Source organism: Misgurnus anguillicaudatus, chromosome 6 (genome assembly GCF_027580225.2).
Source record: "Misgurnus anguillicaudatus chromosome 6, ASM2758022v2, whole genome shotgun sequence".
NCBI classification, from domain to species: Eukaryota; Metazoa; Chordata; class Actinopteri; order Cypriniformes; family Cobitidae; genus Misgurnus; species Misgurnus anguillicaudatus.
Window position 1 is genome coordinate 12,401,751 of NC_073342.2, and position 23,392 is coordinate 12,425,142.

The 23,392-nt window shown below is 40.2% G+C and overlaps 2 protein-coding genes across 2 annotated transcripts in view; one reads left to right on the plus strand and one right to left on the minus strand.

Moving 5' to 3' along the window:
• LOC129434074 (uncharacterized) overlaps window positions 1-20,011 on the plus strand; it is a 42,290-nt gene extending 22,279 nt beyond the window's left edge. Inside the window, exons 29-36 of the mRNA XM_073868295.1 lie at window positions 10,524-10,707; window positions 11,056-11,230; window positions 11,333-11,517; window positions 13,604-13,696; window positions 13,842-13,882; window positions 14,330-14,428; window positions 14,520-14,639; window positions 19,973-20,011. Of these exons, the coding sequence (XP_073724396.1) occupies window positions 10,524-10,707; window positions 11,056-11,230; window positions 11,333-11,517; window positions 13,604-13,696; window positions 13,842-13,882; window positions 14,330-14,428; window positions 14,520-14,639; window positions 19,973-20,011 (936 nt within the window). The remainder of the gene's footprint in view (window positions 1-10,523; window positions 10,708-11,055; window positions 11,231-11,332; window positions 11,518-13,603; window positions 13,697-13,841; window positions 13,883-14,329; window positions 14,429-14,519; window positions 14,640-19,972) is intronic.
• A 1,072-nt stretch (window positions 20,012-21,083) lies between these two features.
• Window positions 21,084-22,637, minus strand: LOC129433052 (E3 SUMO-protein ligase ZBED1-like). The gene has a single exon (XM_055191503.2). It carries the CDS (start codon window positions 22,635-22,637, stop codon window positions 21,084-21,086), a length of 1,554 nt encoding a protein of 517 aa, XP_055047478.2.
• Between the last annotated feature and the right edge of the window lie 755 nt (window positions 22,638-23,392).

Here is a 23,392-nt window from a genome sequence, read left to right on the forward strand (position 1 = left end):
CATGCCACTGGTGTGTCCACAACTGCAGGACCATCAACAACACAACCAACAACAGCTACACAAACCACTGGTGTGTCCGCAACTGCAGGAACTTCAACAGGAACAGCACAATCAACAACACAACCAATAAAAGAGGAAACAACACAAGTATCAACAGCTACTCATGCCACTGAGGTGTCCACAACTAAAGGACCATCAACAACACAACCAACAACAGCTACACAAACCACTGGTGTGTCCACAACTGCAGGACCATCAACAGGAACAGTACAATCAACAACACAACCAATAAAAGAGGAAACAACACAAGTATCAACAGCTACTCATGCCACTGGGGTGTCCACAACTAAAGGACCATCAACAACACAACCAACAACAGCTACACAAACCACTGGTGTGTCCACAACTGCAAGGCCATCAACAGGAACAGCACAATCAACAACACAACCAATTAAAGAGGAAACAACACAAGTATCAACAGCTACTCATGCCACTGGGGTGTCCACAACTGCAGGATTATCAACAACACAACCAACAACAGCTACACAAACCACTGGTGTGTCCACAACTGCAGGACCATCAACAGGAACAGTACAATCAACAACACAACCAATAAAAGAGGAAACAACACAAGTATCAACAGCTACTCATGCCACTGGTGTGTCCACAACTGCAGGACCATCAACAGGAACAGCACAATCAACAACACAACCAATTAAAGAGGAAACAACACAAGTATCAACAGCTACTCATGCCACTGGTGTGTCCACAACTGCAGGATTATAAACAACTCAACCAACAACAGCTACACAAACCACTGGTGTGTCCACAACTGCAGGACCATCAACAGGAACAGTACAATCAACAACACAACCAATAAAAGAGGAAACAACACAAGTATCAACAGCTACTCATGCCACTGGGGTGTCCACAACTAAAGGACCATCAACAACACAACCTACAACAGCTACAAAAACCACTGGTGTGCCCACAACTGCAGGACCATCAACAGGAACAGCACAATCAACAACACAACCAATAAAAGAGGAAACAACACAAGTATCAACAGCTACTCATGCCACTGGGGTGTCCACAACTAAAGGACCATCAACAACACAACCAACAACTGCTACTCATACCACTGGTGTGTCCACAACTGCAGGACCATCAACAGGAACGGCACAATCAACAACACAACCAATAAAAGAGGAAACAACACAAGTATCAACAGCTACTCATGCCACTGGGGTGTCCACAACTAAAGGACCATCAACAACACAACCAACAACAGCTACACAAACCACTGGTGTGTCCACAACTGCAGGAGCATCAACAGGAACGGCACAATCAACAACAAAACCAATAAAAGAGGAAACAACACAAGTATCAACAGCTACTCATGCCACTGGTGTGTCCACAACTAAAGGACCATCAACAACACAACCAACAACAGCTACACAAACCACTGGTGTGTCCACAACTGCAGGAACATCAACAGGAACAGCACAATCAACAACACAACCAATAAAAGAGGAAACAACACAAGTATCAACAGCTACTCATGCCACTGAGGTGTCCACAACTAAAGGACCATCAACAACACAACCAACAACAGCTACACAAACCACTGGTGTGTCCACAACTGCAGGAACATCAACAGGAACAGCACAATCAACAACACAACCAATAAAAGAGGAAACAACACAAGTATCAACAGCTACTCATGCCACTGGTGTGTCCACAACTAAAGGACCATCAACAACACAACCAACAACAGCTACACAAACCACTGGTGTGTCCACAACTGCAGGACCATCAACAGGAACGGCACAATCAACAACAAAACCAATAAAAGAGGAAACAACACAAGTATCAACAGCTACTCATGCCACTGGTGTGTCCACAACTGCAGGACCATCAACAACACAACCAACAACAGCTACACAAACCACTGGTGTGTCCACAACTGCAGGAACATCAACAGGAACAGCACAATCAACAACACAACCAATAAAAGAGGAAACAACACAAGTATCAACAGCTACTCATGCCACTGGTGTGTCCACAACTGCAGGACCATCAACAGGAACGGCACAATCAACAACAAAACCAATAAAAGAGGAAACAACACAAGTATCAACAGCTACTCATGCCACTGGTGTGTCCACAACTGCAGGACCATCAACAACACAACCAACAACAGCTACACAAACCACTGGTGTGTCCACAACTGCAGGACCATCAACAGGAACGGCACAATCAACAACACAACCAATAAAAGAGGAAACAACACAAGTATCAACAGCTACTCATGCCACTGGGGTGTCCACAACTAAAGGACCATCAACAACTCAACCAACAACAGCTACACAAACCACTGGTGTGTCCACAACTGCAGGACCATCAACAGGAACAGCACAATCAACAACACAACCAATAAAAGAGGAAACAACACAAGTATCAACAGCTACTCATGCCACTGGGGTGTCCACAACTAAAGGACCATCAACAACACAACCAACAACAGCTACACAAACCACTGGTGTGTCCACAACTGCAGGAGCATCAACAGGAACGGCACAATCAACAACAAAACCAATAAAAGAGGAAACAACACAAGTATCAACAGCTACTCATGCCACTGGTGTGTCCACAACTGCAGGACCATCAACAACACAACCAACAACAGCTACACAAACCACTGGTGTGTCCACAACTGCAGGAGCATCAACAGGAACAGTACAATCAACAACAAAACCAATAAAAGAGGAAACAACACAAGTATCAACAGCTACTCATGCCACTGAGGTGTCCACAACTAAAGGACCATCAACAACACAACCAACAACAGCTACACAAACCACTGGTGTGTCCACAACTGCAGGACCATCAACAGGAACAGTACAATCAACAACACAACCAATAAAAGAGGAAACAACACAAGTATCAACAGCTACTCATGCCACTGGTGTGTCCACAACTGCAGGACCATCAACAGGAACAGCACAATCAACAACACAACCAATAAAAGAGGAAACAACACAAGTATCAACAGCTACTCATGCCACTGGTGTGTCCACAACTGCAGGACCATCAACAACACAACCAACAACAGCTACACAAAGCACTGGTGTGTCCACAACTGCAGGACCATCAACAGGAACAGTACAATCAACAACACAACCAATAAAAGAGGAAACAACACAAGTATCAACAGCTACTCATGCCACTGGGGTGTCCACAACTAAAGGACAATCAACAACACAACCTACAACTGCTACTCATACCACTGGTGTGTCCACAACTGCAGGACCATCAACAGGAACGGCACAATCAACAACACAACCAATAAAAGAGGAAACAACACAAGTATCAACAGCTACTCATGCCACTGGGGTGTCCACAACTAAAGGACCATCAACAACACAACCAACAACAGCTACACAAACCACTGGTGTGTCCACAACTGCAGGAGCATCAACAGGAACGGCACAATCAACAACACAACCAATAAAAGAGGAAACAACACAAGTATCAACAGCTACTCATGCCACTGGTGTGTCCACAACTGCAGGACCATCAACAACACAACCAACAACAGCTACACAAACCACTGGTGTGTCCGCAACTGCAGGAACTTCAACAGGAACAGCACAATCAACAACACAACCAATAAAAGAGGAAACAACACAAGTATCAACAGCTACTCATGCCACTGAGGTGTCCACAACTAAAGGACCATCAACAACACAACCAACAACAGCTACACAAACCACTGGTGTGTCCACAACTGCAGGACCATCAACAGGAACAGTACAATCAACAACACAACCAATAAAAGAGGAAACAACACAAGTATCAACAGCTACTCATGCCACTGGGGTGTCCACAACTAAAGGACCATCAACAACACAACCAACAACAGCTACACAAACCACTGGTGTGTCCACAACTGCAAGGCCATCAACAGGAACAGCACAATCAACAACACAACCAATTAAAGAGGAAACAACACAAGTATCAACAGCTACTCATGCCACTGGGGTGTCCACAACTGCAGGATTATCAACAACACAACCAACAACAGCTACACAAACCACTGGTGTGTCCACAACTGCAGGACCATCAACAGGAACAGTACAATCAACAACACAACCAATAAAAGAGGAAACAACACAAGTATCAACAGCTACTCATGCCACTGGTGTGTCCACAACTGCAGGACCATCAACAGGAACAGTACAATCAACAACAAAACCAATAAAAGAGGAAACAACACAAGTATCAACAGCTACTCATGCCACTGGTGTGTCCACAACTGCAGGATTATCAACAACACAACCAATAACAGCTACACAAACCACTGGTGTGTCCACAACTGCAGGACCATCAACAGGAACAGTACAATCAACAACACAACCAATAAAAGAGGAAACAACACAAGTATCAACAGCTACTCATGCCACTGGGGTGTCCACAACTAAAGGACCATCAACAACACAACCTACAACAGCTACAAAAACCACTGGTGTGCCCACAACTGCAGGACCATCAACAGGAACAGCACAATCAACAACACAACCAATAAAAGAGGAAACAACACAAGTATCAACAGCTACTCATGCCACTGGGGTGTCCACAACTAAAGGACCATCAACAACACAACCAACAACTGCTACTCATACCACTGGTGTGTCCACAACTGCAGGACCATCAACAGGAACGGCACAATCAACAACACAACCAATAAAAGAGGAAACAACACAAGTATCAACAGCTACTCATGCCACTGGGGTGTCCACAACTAAAGGACCATCAACAACACAACCAACAACAGCTACACAAACCACTGGTGTGTCCACAACTGCAGGAGCATCAACAGGAACGGCACAATCAACAACAAAACCAATAAAAGAGGAAACAACACAAGTATCAACAGCTACTCATGCCACTGGTGTGTCCACAACTAAAGGACCATCAACAACACAACCAACAACAGCTACACAAACCACTGGTGTGTCCACAACTGCAGGAACATCAACAGGAACAGCACAATCAACAACACAACCAATAAAAGAGGAAACAACACAAGTATCAACAGCTACTCATGCCACTGAGGTGTCCACAACTAAAGGACCATCAACAACACAACCAACAACAGCTACACAAACCACTGGTGTGTCCACAACTGCAGGAACATCAACAGGAACAGCACAATCAACAACACAACCAATAAAAGAGGAAACAACACAAGTATCAACAGCTACTCATGCCACTGGTGTGTCCACAACTAAAGGACCATCAACAACACAACCAACAACAGCTACACAAACCACTGGTGTGTCCACAACTGCAGGACCATCAACAGGAACGGCACAATCAACAACAAAACCAATAAAAGAGGAAACAACACAAGTATCAACAGCTACTCATGCCACTGGTGTGTCCACAACTGCAGGACCATCAACAACACAACCAACAACAGCTACACAAACCACTGGTGTGTCCACAACTGCAGGAACATCAACAGGAACAGCACAATCAACAACACAACCAATAAAAGAGGAAACAACACAAGTATCAACAGCTACTCATGCCACTGGTGTGTCCACAACTGCAGGACCATCAACAGGAACGGCACAATCAACAACAAAACCAATAAAAGAGGAAACAACACAAGTATCAACAGCTACTCATGCCACTGGTGTGTCCACAACTGCAGGACCATCAACAACACAACCAACAACAGCTACACAAACCACTGGTGTGTCCACAACTGCAGGACCATCAACAGGAACGGCACAATCAACAACACAACCAATAAAAGAGGAAACAACACAAGTATCAACAGCTACTCATGCCACTGGGGTGTCCACAACTAAAGGACCATCAACAACTCAACCAACAACAGCTACACAAACCACTGGTGTGTCCACAACTGCAGGACCATCAACAGGAACAGCACAATCAACAACACAACCAATAAAAGAGGAAACAACACAAGTATCAACAGCTACTCATGCCACTGGGGTGTCCACAACTAAAGGACCATCAACAACACAACCAACAACAGCTACACAAACCACTGGTGTGTCCACAACTGCAGGAGCATCAACAGGAACGGCACAATCAACAACAAAACCAATAAAAGAGGAAACAACACAAGTATCAACAGCTACTCATGCCACTGGTGTGTCCACAACTGCAGGACCATCAACAACACAACCAACAACAGCTACACAAACCACTGGTGTGTCCACAACTGCAGGAGCATCAACAGGAACAGTACAATCAACAACAAAACCAATAAAAGAGGAAACAACACAAGTATCAACAGCTACTCATGCCACTGAGGTGTCCACAACTAAAGGACCATCAACAACACAACCAACAACAGCTACACAAACCACTGGTGTGTCCACAACTGCAGGACCATCAACAGGAACAGTACAATCAACAACACAACCAATAAAAGAGGAAACAACACAAGTATCAACAGCTACTCATGCCACTGGGGTGTCCACAACTAAAGGACCATCAACAACACAACCAACAACAGCTACACAAACCACTGGTGTGTCCACAACTGCAAGACCATCAACAGGAACAGCACAATCAACAACACAACCAATTAAAGAGGAAACAACACAAGTATCAACAGCTACTCATGCCACTGGGGTGTCCACAACTGCAGGACCATCAACAACACAACCAACAACAGCTACACAAACCACTGGTGTGTCCACAACTGCAGGACCATCAACAGGAACAGCACAATCAACAACACAACCAATAAAAGAGGAAACAACACAAGTATCAACAGCTACTCATGCCACTGGTGTGTCCACAACTAAAGGACCATCAACAACACAACCAACAACAGCTACACAAACCACTGGTGTGTCCACAACTGCAGGACCATCAACAGGAACAGCACAATCAACAACACAACCAATAAAAGAGGAAACAACACAAGTATCAACAGCTACTCATGCCACTGGTGTGTCCACAACTAAAGGACCATCAACAACACAACCAACAACAGCTACACAAACCACTGGTGTGTCCACAACTGCAGGAACATCAACAGGAACAGCAAAATCAACAACACAACCAATAAAAGAGGAAACAACACAAGTATCAACAGCTACTCATGCCACTGGTGTGTCCACAACTACAGGACCATCAACAACAAAACCAACAACAGCTACACAAACCACTGGTGTGTCCACAACTGCAGGACCATCAACAGGAACAGCACAATCAACAACACAACCAATAAGAGAGGAAACAACACAAGTATCAACAGCTACTCATGCCACTGGGGTGTCCACAACTAAAGGACCATCAACAACACAACCAACAACAGGTACACAAACCACAAGTGTGTCCACAACTGCAGGACCATCAACAGGAACTGCACAATCAACAACACAACCAATAAAAGAGGAAACAACACAAGTATCAACAGCTACACAAACCACTGGTGTGTCCACAACTGCAGGACCATCAACAGGAACGGCACAATCAACAACACAACCAATAAAAGAGGAAACAACACAAGTATCAACAGCTACTCATGCCACTGGTGTGTCCACAACTGCAGGACCATCAACAACACAACCAACAACAGCTACACAAACCACTGGTGTGTCCACAACTGCAGGACCATCAACAGGAACAGTACAATCAACAACACAACCAATAAAAGAGGAAACAACACAAGTATCAACAGCTACTCATGCCACTGGGGTGTCCACAACTAAAGGACCATCAACAACACAACCAACAACAGCTACACAAACAACTGGTGTGTCCACAACTGCAGGACTATCAACAGGAACAACACAACCAACAACAGCTACACAAACCACTGGTGTGTCCACAACTGCAGGACCATCAACAGGAACAGTACAATCAACAACACAACCAATAAAAGAGGAAACAACACAAGTATCAACAGCTACTCGTGCCACTGGTGTGTCCACAACTGCAGGACCATCAACAACACAACCTACAACAGCTACACAAACCACTGGTGTGTCCACAACTGCAGGACCAACAACAGGAACAGCACAATCAACAACACAACCATTAACAGAGATAACAACACAACCAACAACACAACCATCAACAGCTACACAAACCGCTGGTGTGTCCACATCTACAGGACCTTCAACTGGAACAACACAATCAACAACACAATCATTTACAGTGGAAACAATGCAATCAACAACACAAACAGTGTTCACAGAATCAACTGAACAAATATCTCATACCACTTTACCCCAAGAACAAATTACAACAAGTTGTTACTGCACATTCGCAAATGAAACATTCCCTCCAGGTAAACACACATTCATATAAATTTCTCTTTTTATGTGCTGTTTTTATGAGTGTTGTCATACTGTCAGTTTAAATTAGATTTTTGTGCATATCCGATTTGAATGACTGACTGTCCAAACTGTGTGTCACAGCGTTCACGTCCAACTTGTGTGTCCTGTAGTGATATTTCACTTAATGTGCTAGTTTTTTATGTATATTTTTGTAATTTCTTTATATTTTTATTATTATATTTTTCCCAACCCCTTTTTGCTGTTTCGAAAAATGATTCGATCCGTGCCTCAAAAACTGTAATGTGATACGAATCGTGAGTTTTGTGATCCATTTCACAATTAGTGCAAACTGATCGGTGTTTGTCATCAAAATAGCATGAAAGCAATATGCTTTCATGTCACCCTCACGGTACTTTGATGTCATACAACGCTCTGTCGCCGCAGTGCCACATTAATTCAAACACTTCACATTGTCTTACAATATGACAATGTGTAGCTGAGGTTCAGGACTACTGTGTCTAATTAAGCAGCGGCAGGAACATAGGAAGCTGGCATACAAGGTTTTATTCATTTCTGCCTTCTCCACTTGACTATCGACAACCTTGCTTCTGACACAACCACATCTGACTTATTTACTTTTTACGTGATGTGAGATAGTGTAAACGCTATGCCAAATCAGAATCAAAAATGCCTTACTAATGTTTTACCATTAATAATGGCAATCATTATGTAAACTTTAACTCTGTGCTATCTATCATATATAACCAGGGTCTATGATATACAACCAAACTGACAAAGCAGACTGGTGCTACACTGCTTACTGCAACTCAAGTTGTCTTGTTGAGATAACGAAGAACCCGTGTTATAAAACCACTACAGTTCCAGTTTCAACAGTTCCAAATGATTGTAATGATGTCAACCGAAAGGTAATCTAAAAAAATAAAACATTTTTTTTTGGTACAATTTCCATTGGTGTATTAAAAATCAAGTTAATTTAAAATTGTTTGTAACAGAATGGAGAATCATGGACTGAAGAATGTATAACGAAAACGTGCACAGAGGGGACGGTGATCTCTACCCCTGTGCACTGTGACACAAATGATGCCGTGGTACCTACATGTGCTAATGGACTTACACCTGAGACAGTCTATTACAACAATGGCTGCTGCTCTAAATATGAATGCCAATGTAAGTTTGCCTTTTTTATATAGAAATGATAACGCTTCTTACCATACAAATAGTAACCACTGTCTTTAGCAATATATTTTATTTAACTTGTTTTTCTGAAACAACAGGTAAATGCAGTGGCTGGGGTGACCCTCATTACAAAACATTTGACGGAACATATTATGCTTTCCAAGGAAACTGTTCATACGTGTTGGTCAAAGAAATTGTTCCTAAATATGACATCAATGTCCACGTTAAAAACTATTACTGTAACACTGCAAAAAATTTTGCTTGCCCCGAGTATGTGATTGTAAACTACAAATCCTATAATATCAAGATAACAAGCTACAGCGAGGATATTCAGGTGAGTTTCAGGACTAATACAGACAAGTCTGTTCAAACATACTTGTTAAGCAAAGTTACTAAAAGGAATAGCTCACCTAGTAAAGAAAATTTGGTCATTATCTACACATTTTACTCAAAAAACTTTGTGACGATGTTATGTTTACACACTTAAGGGATATACTGCACTATTTTTTGCTGTACCAGATGAAAGATTACCATCGTAAAACATTCGTGGCGAGTTCTGTGATCGTGACCCTTAATTGATGGTCCTATTTCGTACAGTGAGAGAGGTTTAAAGACGGACGTTTATCCTGTCTTGTGACCAAAGATTTCTGACAGTGTCAGAAATTTAGCATGATCAAAGCACAGTGTGTTTGCTGCTACAAACTGCGTACCGGTATTTGTTTACCACAAGCACATACTGATAATGATGCGCTAATGTGTGTCACAGTCGCTGAAGCCTTCGATTCAATAGGTGTCATCATCGTATAGCCTACAAGATTGTCGTACCCAAGTTTAAACAATCTATGTTGCACGGTGTGATATGGTAATGAAGTTATAGGACTGCAAAAATCCTGCAGTGTATCCTGGGCACACAAAACACACATCCAAAAAGAACATTTCAATATAAAAATATATAATTATTATTACTCATAAAGACCTTATTACCCACAGGTCTATGTCAATAATGATGTGAAGATCCCAACATACAGTAATGAAGACTTCTCCATCACCACGTCTGGAATGGCTGTGACTTTGAGCATCCCTGAAATTAAAGCAGAAATTTTAGTTAATCATCATGGTTTTGAGGTCAAACTTCCATTCTCTGAATTCAGTGGTAATACAGAAGGACAGTGTGGTGAGTATATATTAGATCTCTCATGTCACAATCATTATAAGGGGACAAAAATGTTATTTTTTAACGATTTATCTGTGCATGAGACTACGACAGGGTTTCATTCCATGTTGCATGTGCCACAATATTATTATGCTCTGCAATATAATTAACATTTTTGCAGAATTGGGAATGCCTGAATTTAAAAAAGTCATCTACTCACATACTTTGGAGTAAATTGATAAAAATTGTCTTATTTCTGTTTCACAACCTATATATTTAAGAAACATTGATGATGCAGTTTTGGAATCGCTGGCAGGTCTGATGTGTTTAAAGTTAATATTAAATTTTCAATGATATTGCTGTTTCAAGGGGTCTGTGACAACAACCCTAAAAATGACTGCAGACGTCCTGATGGACAAACGGACGAATCATGTGGGAATATGGCACAACTGTGGGCAGACAGCCCAGATTGTCAAACCTCTCCACAACCACCATCTAAAGGCTCCAGCTGCGATGCACAAAACTGTGAACTCATCAAAAGCGAGTAAGCCACAGACAACCACACAATCACTCATTTCACATTTTTAAAACCTAACCACAATATACTTCACATCTATTCATTCCCACTGTTTTGTATTTAATACAGTTTGTTCAAGAGTTGCCATGCAGTGGTGCCCTATCAAAGCTACTATGACGCATGTAAATATGACATATGCAACAAGAAAAGTGAATCTATGGCCTGTACCAGTCTGGAGGCTTATGCACGAACGTGTGGTGAGGCATCTATCTGTATTGACTGGAGAAACTCAACTGAACCAAAAGGACTCTGTGGTAAGAAAACAGGAAGAACCAAGTGTCTTACTTTGATTGTACATAAAGCCTGTGTCCATTCAAACAAATCATTTTTTGATGAATGAACCTAATTATTTCAAAACCATGCATATTAGCAGATTAAATGTACCTACAAATCAAAGAATGGTCAGTGCATTATCACAAACGTTTAATATGTGGTACTCATGTAGCTCTCAACACGTTTCTCTTTTATAAGGTTTTTCTATGAGTATCATATTCTTCTCAAAATTACATTTTTAAGTCATTTCAACTGGACAAGTGATGAGTTGCTGTAACTTAATAAATCAAGTTGAATTTGCTTTAGTTATGTTTACTTTACTTTTATACGTTACAGCAACTCATTGCTAGTCAATATAGTTAAATTACTTGTAAATCCAAGTTGATTCAACTTAAAAATGTACTAATATTATAACATAACATTTATTCTTCCAATCTAGTCCCATGCAAAATATGCTGGGAACTGGAAATCCATTGCCTATTTACAACCGTGCAAAACATTTTAATAAAAATGAACATACTTGTACATTTGTTTATATAAACACACTCATGGTTGCATTTTAGATATAAGGAGGCCATTAAAAGTCTTAATTTCTGTTGATTTCCACAATAGACTACAAGTGTGCCGATCATAAAGTCTACAAGGCATGTGGACCAAAGGTGGAAAAAACCTGCAGTACAAGGTAATCTTTCTATTAAAAAATAAGTCCTATTCTCAGAAATAAAGGTACCAGAAGGTACCTAAAAGGTGCCAGAAGGTACCTAAAAGGTGCATATTGATACCTTAAAGGTACACATTGGTGTACACTACACATTAGACTTACATACAGCTACCAAAATGCTACATATTAGGACCTTTATAAAAGGTACTTTACAGTGACAACTTTTGTAGCTTTCTTTTGGAGAGTTTAAATACATGGTTACATTGTTACCATTGTTTCTTTTTATTACCTAAAACAAGATACAACGAAATGTTTGTGCACAATGAATGCGAAGATCCAAAGTATATGGAAGGCTGTTTCTGTCCAGATAACACATATCTACTTAGTTCAACATCAGATCAATGTACAGCTAACTGCGGTAAGAAATGTTACTGTATTTACTCGCCATGTTTGTAAGATTAATGCATCTTGATGTAATATTTTTGGTTGATGTGTTTTAAATCCATGCTTGTAGATTGCATTGGCCCCGATGGATTATCTAGACAGGTATGATTTACATGACATTCCTGAGATTGTGGTTTTAACTCTCGAGCCGTAGTCTCAGTACAATAGAGTATAACAATTACATGAAATAAATGGCTAAAGTGTTTTCAATATTTTTTTAAGTACAGAATCATTTACAGGCTTATAATCATTCATACAAATAACTTTACACATTAACATTACAATAACTAATTATCATCAACATATTCATCTCTTGTAGCCTGGGGATTCATGGACCATCAACTGTACAACATATAGGTGTTCCAGGGAAAGGTTTGGTGTTGTGCAAGAGCCTGTTAAGTGTCCAAAAATAAAGCCCTGTGGTGAACAATACAAAACAACTATAACAAACTGCTGTCCAACATGTGGTGAGTTATCATTACAAGACAACGAATACAGTGGTTTCCCAAATTGCCCGGCCTCCCTTTTGTAGAAACTATCAGCAAATGCACCAAAAGACCCTCTCAGATATGTCAGATAACTCCTGTAGGATTGCTACAATTTGCAGTTCCTCTTGAGGTCATACTACATGCTTTTGCGTAAACTATGTATGTGGGGTTTCAAGAATCCTGAAGACAAAAATTGAGTCATGCACATTCTACATGGACCCTTACGATATGCATAAAATTTGGACCATACTTTGGCCTTTATTGCTAAATTTTAAGATGTGCAGGGAAAATGAAAACGCAAACATCCAGATTAAAATGCTCAACCTATATCATAAGCAATTATTTCACATACAGTACAGATCATACAGTACATTATAAGTATGCAACCTCTTGATAGTCATAACCTTTTATAAAATGCACCATAACAGTCAACAATCATTTTTAAAAAGCTTGTCCATTTTTTTTAAAATTCAGAATGCAATATGGAGCTGTGTCTTATGAAGAAATGTGACATTGGATACGAGTTGGCAAGCACTAAATCTGAGGATGGCTGCTGTCCAGCCTGTGGTAAGTTTCATATTCATATACTAGAACATTTAATACACATTTTTTAAAGGTCTAAGCAATTGTACACACAGCACCTTAACAGTGTTGATTATTTTTGTAAGAGGATATAAGTAAACAATCACTAATTTCTATTTTTTCTGATCAGTGCCCAAAAATGTCTGTGTTTACAATGACAATGAGTACAAGGTGAGTACAAGAATGTTACATCACAACACCACAAAATGCACAACTGGCATACTAACACACAAATCAAGCATTTCTAATTTTGCAGTGATGGGTTCACTTTACTTATTCTGTCCTTTTCTCTAGCCTGGTGTTAAAATCCCAACTGATTCATGCAATCATTGCACATGTGGAATGGAAAATAACCCAAAGACTAACTTACATATTATGGAATGTTCTCCAGTAAAATGTGAACCCTGTGGAGAGGTAATATCCCATTTTGATCAGGTTGTATGATATTAGAAAGTCTAACCATACTTTTAGGTACATACTAATAGTGAAGGTTTAATCAATATTAAAGGTTTTAAGTAGTATGTAAGAGTTACAGATTCGTGATATTTCAATGGATTTTACAAGAATCAAGTTGACAGTGGTCTATTGAACCTTTAAATTTGTCTTTGCACTCCAAAGGGCTTTGAAGAGGTAAAGGTTGAAGGAGAGTGTTGTGCAAAATGTAAGCCAACAGGATGTTTGTATAAAAACGCAAACAACATCTCACAAATTCTCAAGGTGCGTCTTACTTCAAACTTATATTTCACCAATCCAAAAAAAAATGTCATTGGTTTTTCAGTACTTATCTGCCCTATCTGCCTTTTATTAGGTTGGAGAAATACACAGTTCTAAATGCGAGGGAGTGGTCTGCCGTGAGGTTGATGGAGAGTATTTGATTGAAAAGTCAATAATGAATTGCCCGGCCTTTAATCCAGCTGATTGTGTGCCGGTAAGTACACTATCTGTAGCATTAGCATGTAGGTCAAACATGATATTTTTGTATATTTTGTGCGATGTATGACTGTGTACCACTAATGCATGAGAAACATTGTATGGCTCTGATGTAATAAGGCTTTGTTTTCATACAGGGGACTGAGAGAATGGATGCAAATGGATGCTGCAAAATCTGTAAGATATTTTCTCTGATCATTAAAAGGGGCAAAAATTGAATAATCATGTCAAGTTTATAGCAGACTATGAACTTTTCAATGGACAAGATGTGTTTGGACGTTTAAAAATGCACAGATAAATAAAGATAAATAAGATATCAGATAAATCAAATAAATCATCAAATATTTAATCTAGGCAATGTCATTAGGGCCAACGCTTATCTGTTGCTTATCTTATTCAGGTGATCGTAAAGACTGTGCAGTCGTAAGAACTACAGAGAGAGTGAGCGCAAACGACTGCATATCCATCGATCCTATAGAAATTACGTCCTGCAGTGGCCAATGTGGTACCAAGTCAATGTAAGAGTGCATGATTTGTTATCTTTTAATAAGCTGTACACTTTAGGTTGCGAGCCGACCAGAACTGGGAGTCACTTATAAACATCACTTATTTACACTTGTTTTGTTTTTTTTGAGCACAGGTATTCAATGGAGCAACACTCAATAATGCACGTCTGTTCTTGTTGCCGGGAGACGAAAACTAGCATGAAAGAAGTGAAGCTGAAGTGTCCCAATAACAAAGTGATCTCGCACCAATATATCCACATTGACAGCTGTGAATGCACTTCAACCAAGTGTGGGGAATGATGACCGTATAACAGATTATTTCTCTATCAGACCTTGTTTTGATAATTTCAGATTTGAACATGACTCTGTTACAATTTTTAAAAATTATTTGCAAATTTAAAGATAACGGTTAAATATTTTCTAAGTATAGCCTAAACTATACTCTCTTACTCTTTTAACATATCTTAACTTACTTAATTTACTTATTTCTTCTTTCTACCTGTTTGATTCTTCTGTAATGTTTAATGAAATTATGTATAATTAATTTGAATGAAGGTGAATGTTAAACTCAATAAATTAAGCAGCAATTGACTACTTGCTTCCTCCTCATTCTTCTCAATGCTGCTCAGTCTTTTCCAGTAACAGCATATTTAAATGCAGAGATTATTTCTATTTTAGGACGGTCACTTGATTAACTCCTGGAGATGTGGCATAATAACTAAATGCTGATGCACCTTGTTTTGAGTGAACCCTTGGTATTTCTAACTGACCGAATCCTAATGATCTGAGTAATCTTTTAGGTTTATATTCAGTTAGCATATCTGTCATGTATTTGGGTCCTAAGCCATGAAGTGATTTATAAATGAGTAACAATAAAATCTATTTTAAATGTAACAGGAAGCCAGTGTAAGGATCTGAGGATTGGAGTAATGTGCTCAGATTTTTTGGTTCTTGTCAGAATTCTGGCAGCAGTGTTTTGTATTAGCTGCAGCTGTCTAATGGTCTTTTTGGGGATCCCAGTAAGAAGTCCATTGCAGTAATCCACCCTGCTGGTGATGAAAGCTTCTTTAAGTCCTGTCTTGAGACAAAACAGCTAATTCTGGTAATATTTCTGAGATGGTAGTAAGCTGATTTGCTTATCGCTTTCACGTGACTACTGAAGTTAAGGTCAGACTCTAAAATTACACCAAGATTTCTGACTTTACTTTGTGTCTTTAGACCCCTAGAGTCAAGGTATGTATTAACCTTGAGAGTTTCATCTTTATTTCCAAATACAATGACTTCAATTTTGTCTTTGTTTAACTGGAGGAAGTTTTGACGCATCCAACAGTTAATTTCATCAATACATTTACATAGAGAGTCAATGGGCCTGTAGTCATTGGGTGACAGGGCTAAGTATATCTGGGTGTCATCTGCATAGCTGTGGTAAGCAATTTGGTTCTTTTTCATTATTTGACCAAGTGGGAGCATATACAAATTAAACAGAAGCGGTGCAAGAATCGAACCCTGCGGGACTCCACATGTCATGGGTGTCCACTCAGATTTATGGCTGCCTATGTTCACATAGTAACCTCTTCCTTGTAGGTATGATTTAAACCATTTGAGGACCATCCCAGACAGCCCTACCCAGTTTTCCAGTCTATGTAAGAGTATGGTGTGATCTACTGTGTCAAAGGCAGCACTATAATGTACTTCAAGTTTTGTTTTCCGCCACATACGTTAGGCTTTTCTGCATGTTCTTTTCATGCGCTGTACTGCTGTTGTGTTTCTCCAGGGTGCTTTACGTCTGCCAGTGATCACCCTGACCTTTACTGGAGCTATACCATCAATGGCATCTTTAACTTTTATGTTAAAGTTTTCAAGGAGAACATCAACAGAGTCTCCGATATGTTTGGCAACATTGATATAGCATTCATAAATACCTCACTGGTGTTCTCATTTATTAACCTTTTTTGACATAGACAGATCTAGCATCAGTGGCAGAACAGATCAATTAATCAAAGTAAACACAGAAATGGTCAGATAGCGCTTCATCCTTGATTAAAGTGGATGAAATGTTTAGACCCTTGCTAATGAGCAGATCAAGAGTGTGTCCCCTATTGTGTGTAGTGTGTGTAGGACCTTGCACGTGCTGGGTCAGATCAAAAGTGTTTTAAACATTTTACAGTTCGATTGCAGTATTGTTTTCTGCATTATCTATATGAATATTAAAATCTCCAGCAATAACAAAATAATCAAATTCAGAGGAAATTGTTGATAAAAGTTCTGTGAATTCATCAACAAATGCTGAGGTGTATTTGGGAGGTCTATAAATAATTGTAAAAAGAATGCTTGGTGCACCTTTTAGAGCAATACACAAATATTCAAAAGACTGGTAATCACAAAGTAACACTTGTTTGCATTGAAAGGCATCTTTGAATAAAGCAGCTATTCCTCCACCCCTTCTAACAGCTCTACAGACACTTATAAAAGTAAAGTTGGGTGGGGCTGATTCATTGAGGACTGTAGCACTGCAGCTGTCATCTAACCAAGTTTCATTTAGAAACATAAAGTCCAGGTTGTTAGTGGTGATAAGATCATTAACTAAAAAGGATTTGTTCTTTAGTGAACGGATGTTCAGAAGTGCTAACTTAACAGTAACTGGTTTTGGCACTGTATCAATCTCAGAATGACGTATAATAGGCAGTAGATTAGATAGAATTGCTGTGCGGCTGGAGAAGGCCTTCGTCTTTCTATCACATGACAGGACAGAGATAGGGAAAGCTAAAGGGACATCGGGCTCCCGCTTGTTATTAAAATATTTATGATTGTTAATGCTGACGTATCGGGAACCCAACACACATCAGTTACCAGTGCTGTTTGCAGATGAGGGCTGGTGTGATCCCTGACGTTGAGGCAGAGGTCGGAGTGCTCTCTCAGATGGAGGGGGAGGGCGGGCTGGGCCCGAAGGCTTTGGTGGTTGAGGAGCCCGCCGTTTCTTGGTTGATATTTGGGAACTCACAGCAATAGAGTGGGAGAGCTTTGTTCCAGCAAATACCAGTTTCTCCATTTTCTCTGAAAAGCCCAGAAGTGGTGATGTTGGAGAGAGGGAAAGAGAGTGTGACGACATCAGCTGTGAATCTGGTGTTTCTGAAGGCTGGGAGGGAGTGTTATCATTCCTTCTCTGATCGTCGTTATCAACAGAAACGTCCTTGGGTGTTCACAATCCAGCTGTAGTGAGGTCTGTGGGCAGGTCTCAGCCTGAGCTGTGTCTGTAAACAGTAGTTGTTGTGACTGCAGAGTTTTATCCTTGTCATCTGAATGTGCATCCAGGTGCTGGTATAAAATTCTGTGGTCATTTCCTCTGTTCACTAGTGGACTGGCACACTCAGCTGATGGATGATGCATGGAGAAAAAGATATTGTCTTTAAGCAACCTAGCACCTAGTTTGTTTGGGTGGATACCATCTGTGTTAAAAAGTTGCCTTTGGCTCCAGAAGATATTGAAATTGTCAATGTAATTCAGTCCTCTCATGGTGCAGGTTTTTTGCAGCCATGAATTTAAACTTAGTAGTCGAGAAAACATATTTGTTCCTCGGGCTGGGAGAGGTTCAATGATGAAAGATTGAACTTTCAGTCTTGCAAGTGTTTTTAAAAAAGTTCATTGAAATCCACCTTAAGGAGCTCAGACTGCTCTATCCGAATATCATTCTTTCCCACATGTATGACAATCCGACTGACAGACTTATGTTTCATCAGAATGTTGCAAAGTTCCTTGTTAACATCAGAAACCATTGCCCGAGGAAAACAGTATGTACGGGTAGCCTTCAAAGTTTCTGATAATAGAGTCACCCACTATCAGCGTGCTTGGCTCGGCTGCTGTCTGAGCGGAGTGCCGCTGCCTGTATGATATTGAGCGTCTGTTAGCTCTGTTAGCTACTGATTGATGTGATCTGTGTCCATTAACATTTGGGGATTCTTCACCCAAACTCATTAGTGCTTCAAATCTATTTTCAAGCCGTACAAGGGGTGGTAGAATACCAATATTGGCTACTTATTATTACGTATTTTACCCATATCTGGGGTAGGTGATGATAATGCAGCAATTTGTGACACTCGTGACAGTCTAATGTCTTGTGCACTTTTGGGTCTCGCACCCTGTTTATGCCATCGGTTTGTGTCCTCAATGTCTTTAGGTTTCTCTGAGCTCACTATGACCTGTTTAAAAGCATTAGGTTCACAGGACTCACCAGCTTTATGTTGAGAAGGACCTTGATGAAGCTCCGCTGTATGTTCTGGCAGGGTCGGCAGCACCACAAGTAACTTTGTTTCGAGAACTGCAATCTTTTGTAAAAGTCTGTGGCAGTTTGAGCAGCAGGTGGATTGAGATCCAAAAGAAGGCATTTTTTCTTCTTTTCTTCTGTTTGAGTGTGGGCAGTTGTGTTGTCCTGTTTTAGGATTGTCAGCTGCCGGCAATAGCAGACTGGTAGACCGCTATGACAGAAACCCCAAGTTGTTGAATATTCCAAATATCAATATCGTTCCAGGAATTTGTAGTTTTAGTGTGAGTGCCCAATTGTTTAGTTTGAGCACTGTGCTGAACTGCTGGTAGTTGAATCAAAAGATAAAAGCGAAAAATCAAAAGCGCAAAACACAGACATATTAATGGCTAATATCAAATAAAATTGTATTCAGCACAAACTTTGCTAAAATAATATGTTAAGAAACCGATACAAAACAGAGCTCTGCTATGAGCTGTTACATAAACTTCATGTGGCTCATTATAAATGTAATGTCCAAAAAGTGCGAATATGTCTTTTAACTTCATGCTTTTGTGCTGTGTACAGTGTAGTACTGTAACAGCTGAGGGAGATGAAGACCTGTAAGAAAGTTATGCACAGCTGTTAGCATAAATTGTCCACAGAAGTAACACATAAGCTTACATACATAACTGATAGGTAAATATCACTGATAGCTGTAAGGGTGGATTCACTACAGTGGTTCAGCCTGTGGGAACGCCGAAATGACTGAGAAATATTAACAGCAAGATATTATAAAACTGTGTATTTCTGGGCAATTATCACCCTTCTGCAACTTATACCAACGACGGAAATAAGTGCAGTTATAATAGCAAAATTTGTGGGAGAGCATTGCTAGAATTAGGGCTGTCACTTTTGTGAAAAAATCATTTTCGATTTTTATGACATAAGTGTTCATTGAATCGATTGTAAAATCGATTTTCCATGTCTAAAAAAAGACGTTTCATTTTCAATGGCAAATAACGGACGAATGTAAAGAGAGCACTGCAAAACACAAGTCAGCAATATTTCTTATTTATTTGCATGTAGTTTCGTGCAGATAAACAAACAGCAACAGTCTCGAAAAAAATATATATGCAGAGTGGACTGCTACTGCTACCATAACATAAATGAAAAACATAAATGAAAAACATTACTGCAGGCTTCAACCCGGCTGCATTTATGATTTAGGCAATTTTCAAATCTCCAAAATTATTTTAAATAACGATTCAATCAATTTCAAACAACTGTTCAAAAATAAAACTTTAAATGGACTTACTTCAAGTTAAGAACAGGCCATGTGTGTTTTTATTGAACGTAACCGACACAACAGCGGAACTATGCAGGCATAATGAAATGCGCTAAAAGGCTAGGCCCATTATAAATTATTGGACAGGAAAACAAGTCGGTCGACATTTTCGGGGTCCAGAGCAGAGCGTTTTTTATTCACTATATGTCCAGCTGTTGAGAAAACGGGCTCCGACCGCACTGATGTCCCAGGTACACTCAGGTACTTCATTGCTAGCTGCGCAAGGTGGGGGTATTTCGTACTGCCAATCTTCCACCACAAAAGCAGGTCGCTGTCAGCTGGCAATGGTGGCTCCTTTTCATAACGCATCATCTCCTGTAAGAGGTCGCTTTCGACATCATTAAGTCTTTCTTAGACCCTTGAGTATACGTCTCCAAACAGATCCCCCATTGCTGTTAAGGCCGTCTTTCCCGTGCTTGAACCCGAGCTGCATGGCTCCGCCTCCACGGGTTCGTCATTGTCAGACTGCAGTGACAATTCCTCTCTAATGTTTGCGCGCACCTGTTGCTTCTTTTCCTCCGTTATATGGATTAAACGATGAAACCTAGGATCCAGGTAAGACGCTTTATTCAAAAGCATAAATGCCGCTTCCTTTTTGGGGTCATAGCGTTTGCTCAAATCTGCCTCGATTTTAGATGCCATTTCCCTCAAGCAAGACCTCTCGTCTGACTCTGACCTGATTTTTTGAACTTGAGACAAAAGTATGTGTTGCAAAGGCAGTACAGCTGAGGATGTAGGGTATTTGCATGTGGACAATGCTTGGGTGGCGACTTTGAAAGGTTTAAGTGTCTCTCGCACCTGTTCAACCAGGCGCCACTCAGTTGTGGTCAGTTCTAGATTAGACATTTTTTTGTCAAAAATCACGGCTGCCACGGCTGCTTGTTGCTCAGATGCCCTACAAATCATATCGTATGTAGAGTTCCATCTTGTCACACAATCATTGATTAGTTTATCTGGCTTTAGACCAAGCAGACGCTGCTTATCCTCCAAGAGACTGCTGTCTGTAGTGGATCTGTAAAAATGAGAGGCAGTTTTTCTTAGCCTTGCTAGAGTTGTGTCTATGGCTCTGACATCTAACCCTTTGCGTACAGCCAAGTTGATTGTGTGGGCTAGACATGGTATATTAACAGCACCTAGGTGCTGCTCCACAGCATTAACATAATTAAGTGCATTATCAGTAGTGAATGCAACAACTGAATCAGGCTGTATTGCGAAATCCCTCAATATGCCTGTGATGCACTCTGCAACATTCTCAGCTGTATGGCTACCTCTCAGCTGCTTCGTTTGCAGTACAAAATCGTGGAATTCCCAAGTTTCTGAGATGACGTGTGCTGTCACTGTGATGTATGCCTCTGTAGCGAGGGAACTCCATCCGTCGGTAGTCAGAGCAACGTTTTTGCCACTTAAAATCTGACGCATGTTTTCACGAGTAGTGTCATATATTTTCGCAATGTTCTTCGTTACGGTGGTTCGGCTAGGTATAATGTATCTCGGCTCAAGTTCACGAACAAAATCAATGAAACCTTCACCCTCCACAATGCTAATTGGCCTCATGTCTCTACAAATGAACTTTGCGAGCTTCGAGTTTATAGACTCTTTCCGTGCAGCATTTAGAGGTGCAGACGGGGGGAAAAAGTTAGTCAGTTTTGGCTGTTTAGCAGGTGGCTCTTCCCGCTCTTGGTCTTTATATTCATCTGGATGATGAAGCTGCATATGTCCCCTCATAGATGTAGTGCTGCTGTGATATGGAAACTCGCGATCGCACAGTTTGCATACCACTTTGTTCTTCTTCATATTTTTATTTTCAGTCCAAAACCCGAAGTGCTTCCATATTGAACTTCTCAAGTTATTCGGGGTTACCACTCGTCTCTCGTGTTGCACAGATTTATTGCCGTTGTCCTCCATTTTCTTTGCAAAACACTAACTTGGATGCGGCGATTGAAACGTGATTGATAGGCGCGTAAAATTGCTATTTTCTGTCTAGCTTTCGCAACACGTCCTGCACTTTCGGAATTTTTTATTTCCTTTTTCTGCTTGTTTGTGAATTTCGTAACATCAATAATTTTAATGGTTTAATTCTTTTAAAATTAATAGTGTACATATTTGGTTAAACTCGATTCCCTATTTTCGTTTTCGAAAGTTTTTTTGGTTGGTCCGATCGATTGTGCGATCGATTTTCGAACCAAAAGTGACAGCCCTAATACTGACCAGTCAGATCAGGAAGCTTCAAGCGTATCTGGAGAACAACACACGACAGGATGAAAACCCTATAGTGTCGTCTTAAATAGCACCAGCTGACAAAGCTTTGATATGCCACTTATCTGTATAGAATAGATAACTGTAAGAAAGTGAATTGAAATTTTTTTGAAAAAAGAGCACAATATGGTTACTAAAGTATGTTTATTTGTATATTGTTTAACATTTAAATATATATTTGTAATAAATAAAAAAACTTTTGACTGAGTACTAACATCTCCATCATAATTTTGTTTTAAAAACTAATTTAACTTTTTAAAAATGTGTATCCTCTCTGATCCAGTATTTGGTGCATACATATTAATAAAAAGAAACACAAAACTGTTTATAGTTGCTTTTACAGCTAAAGTCCTTCCTTTTTCTATTTCATTAAAGAGCACCTATTATGAGATACACATTTTTAA

What these genes read in the sequence shown, in the direction of transcription:
- LOC129433052 (XM_055191503.2), bottom strand. Translation starts at nt 22,637, where the DNA reads ATGGAGGACAACGGCAATAAATCTGTGCAACACGAGAGACGAGTGGTA.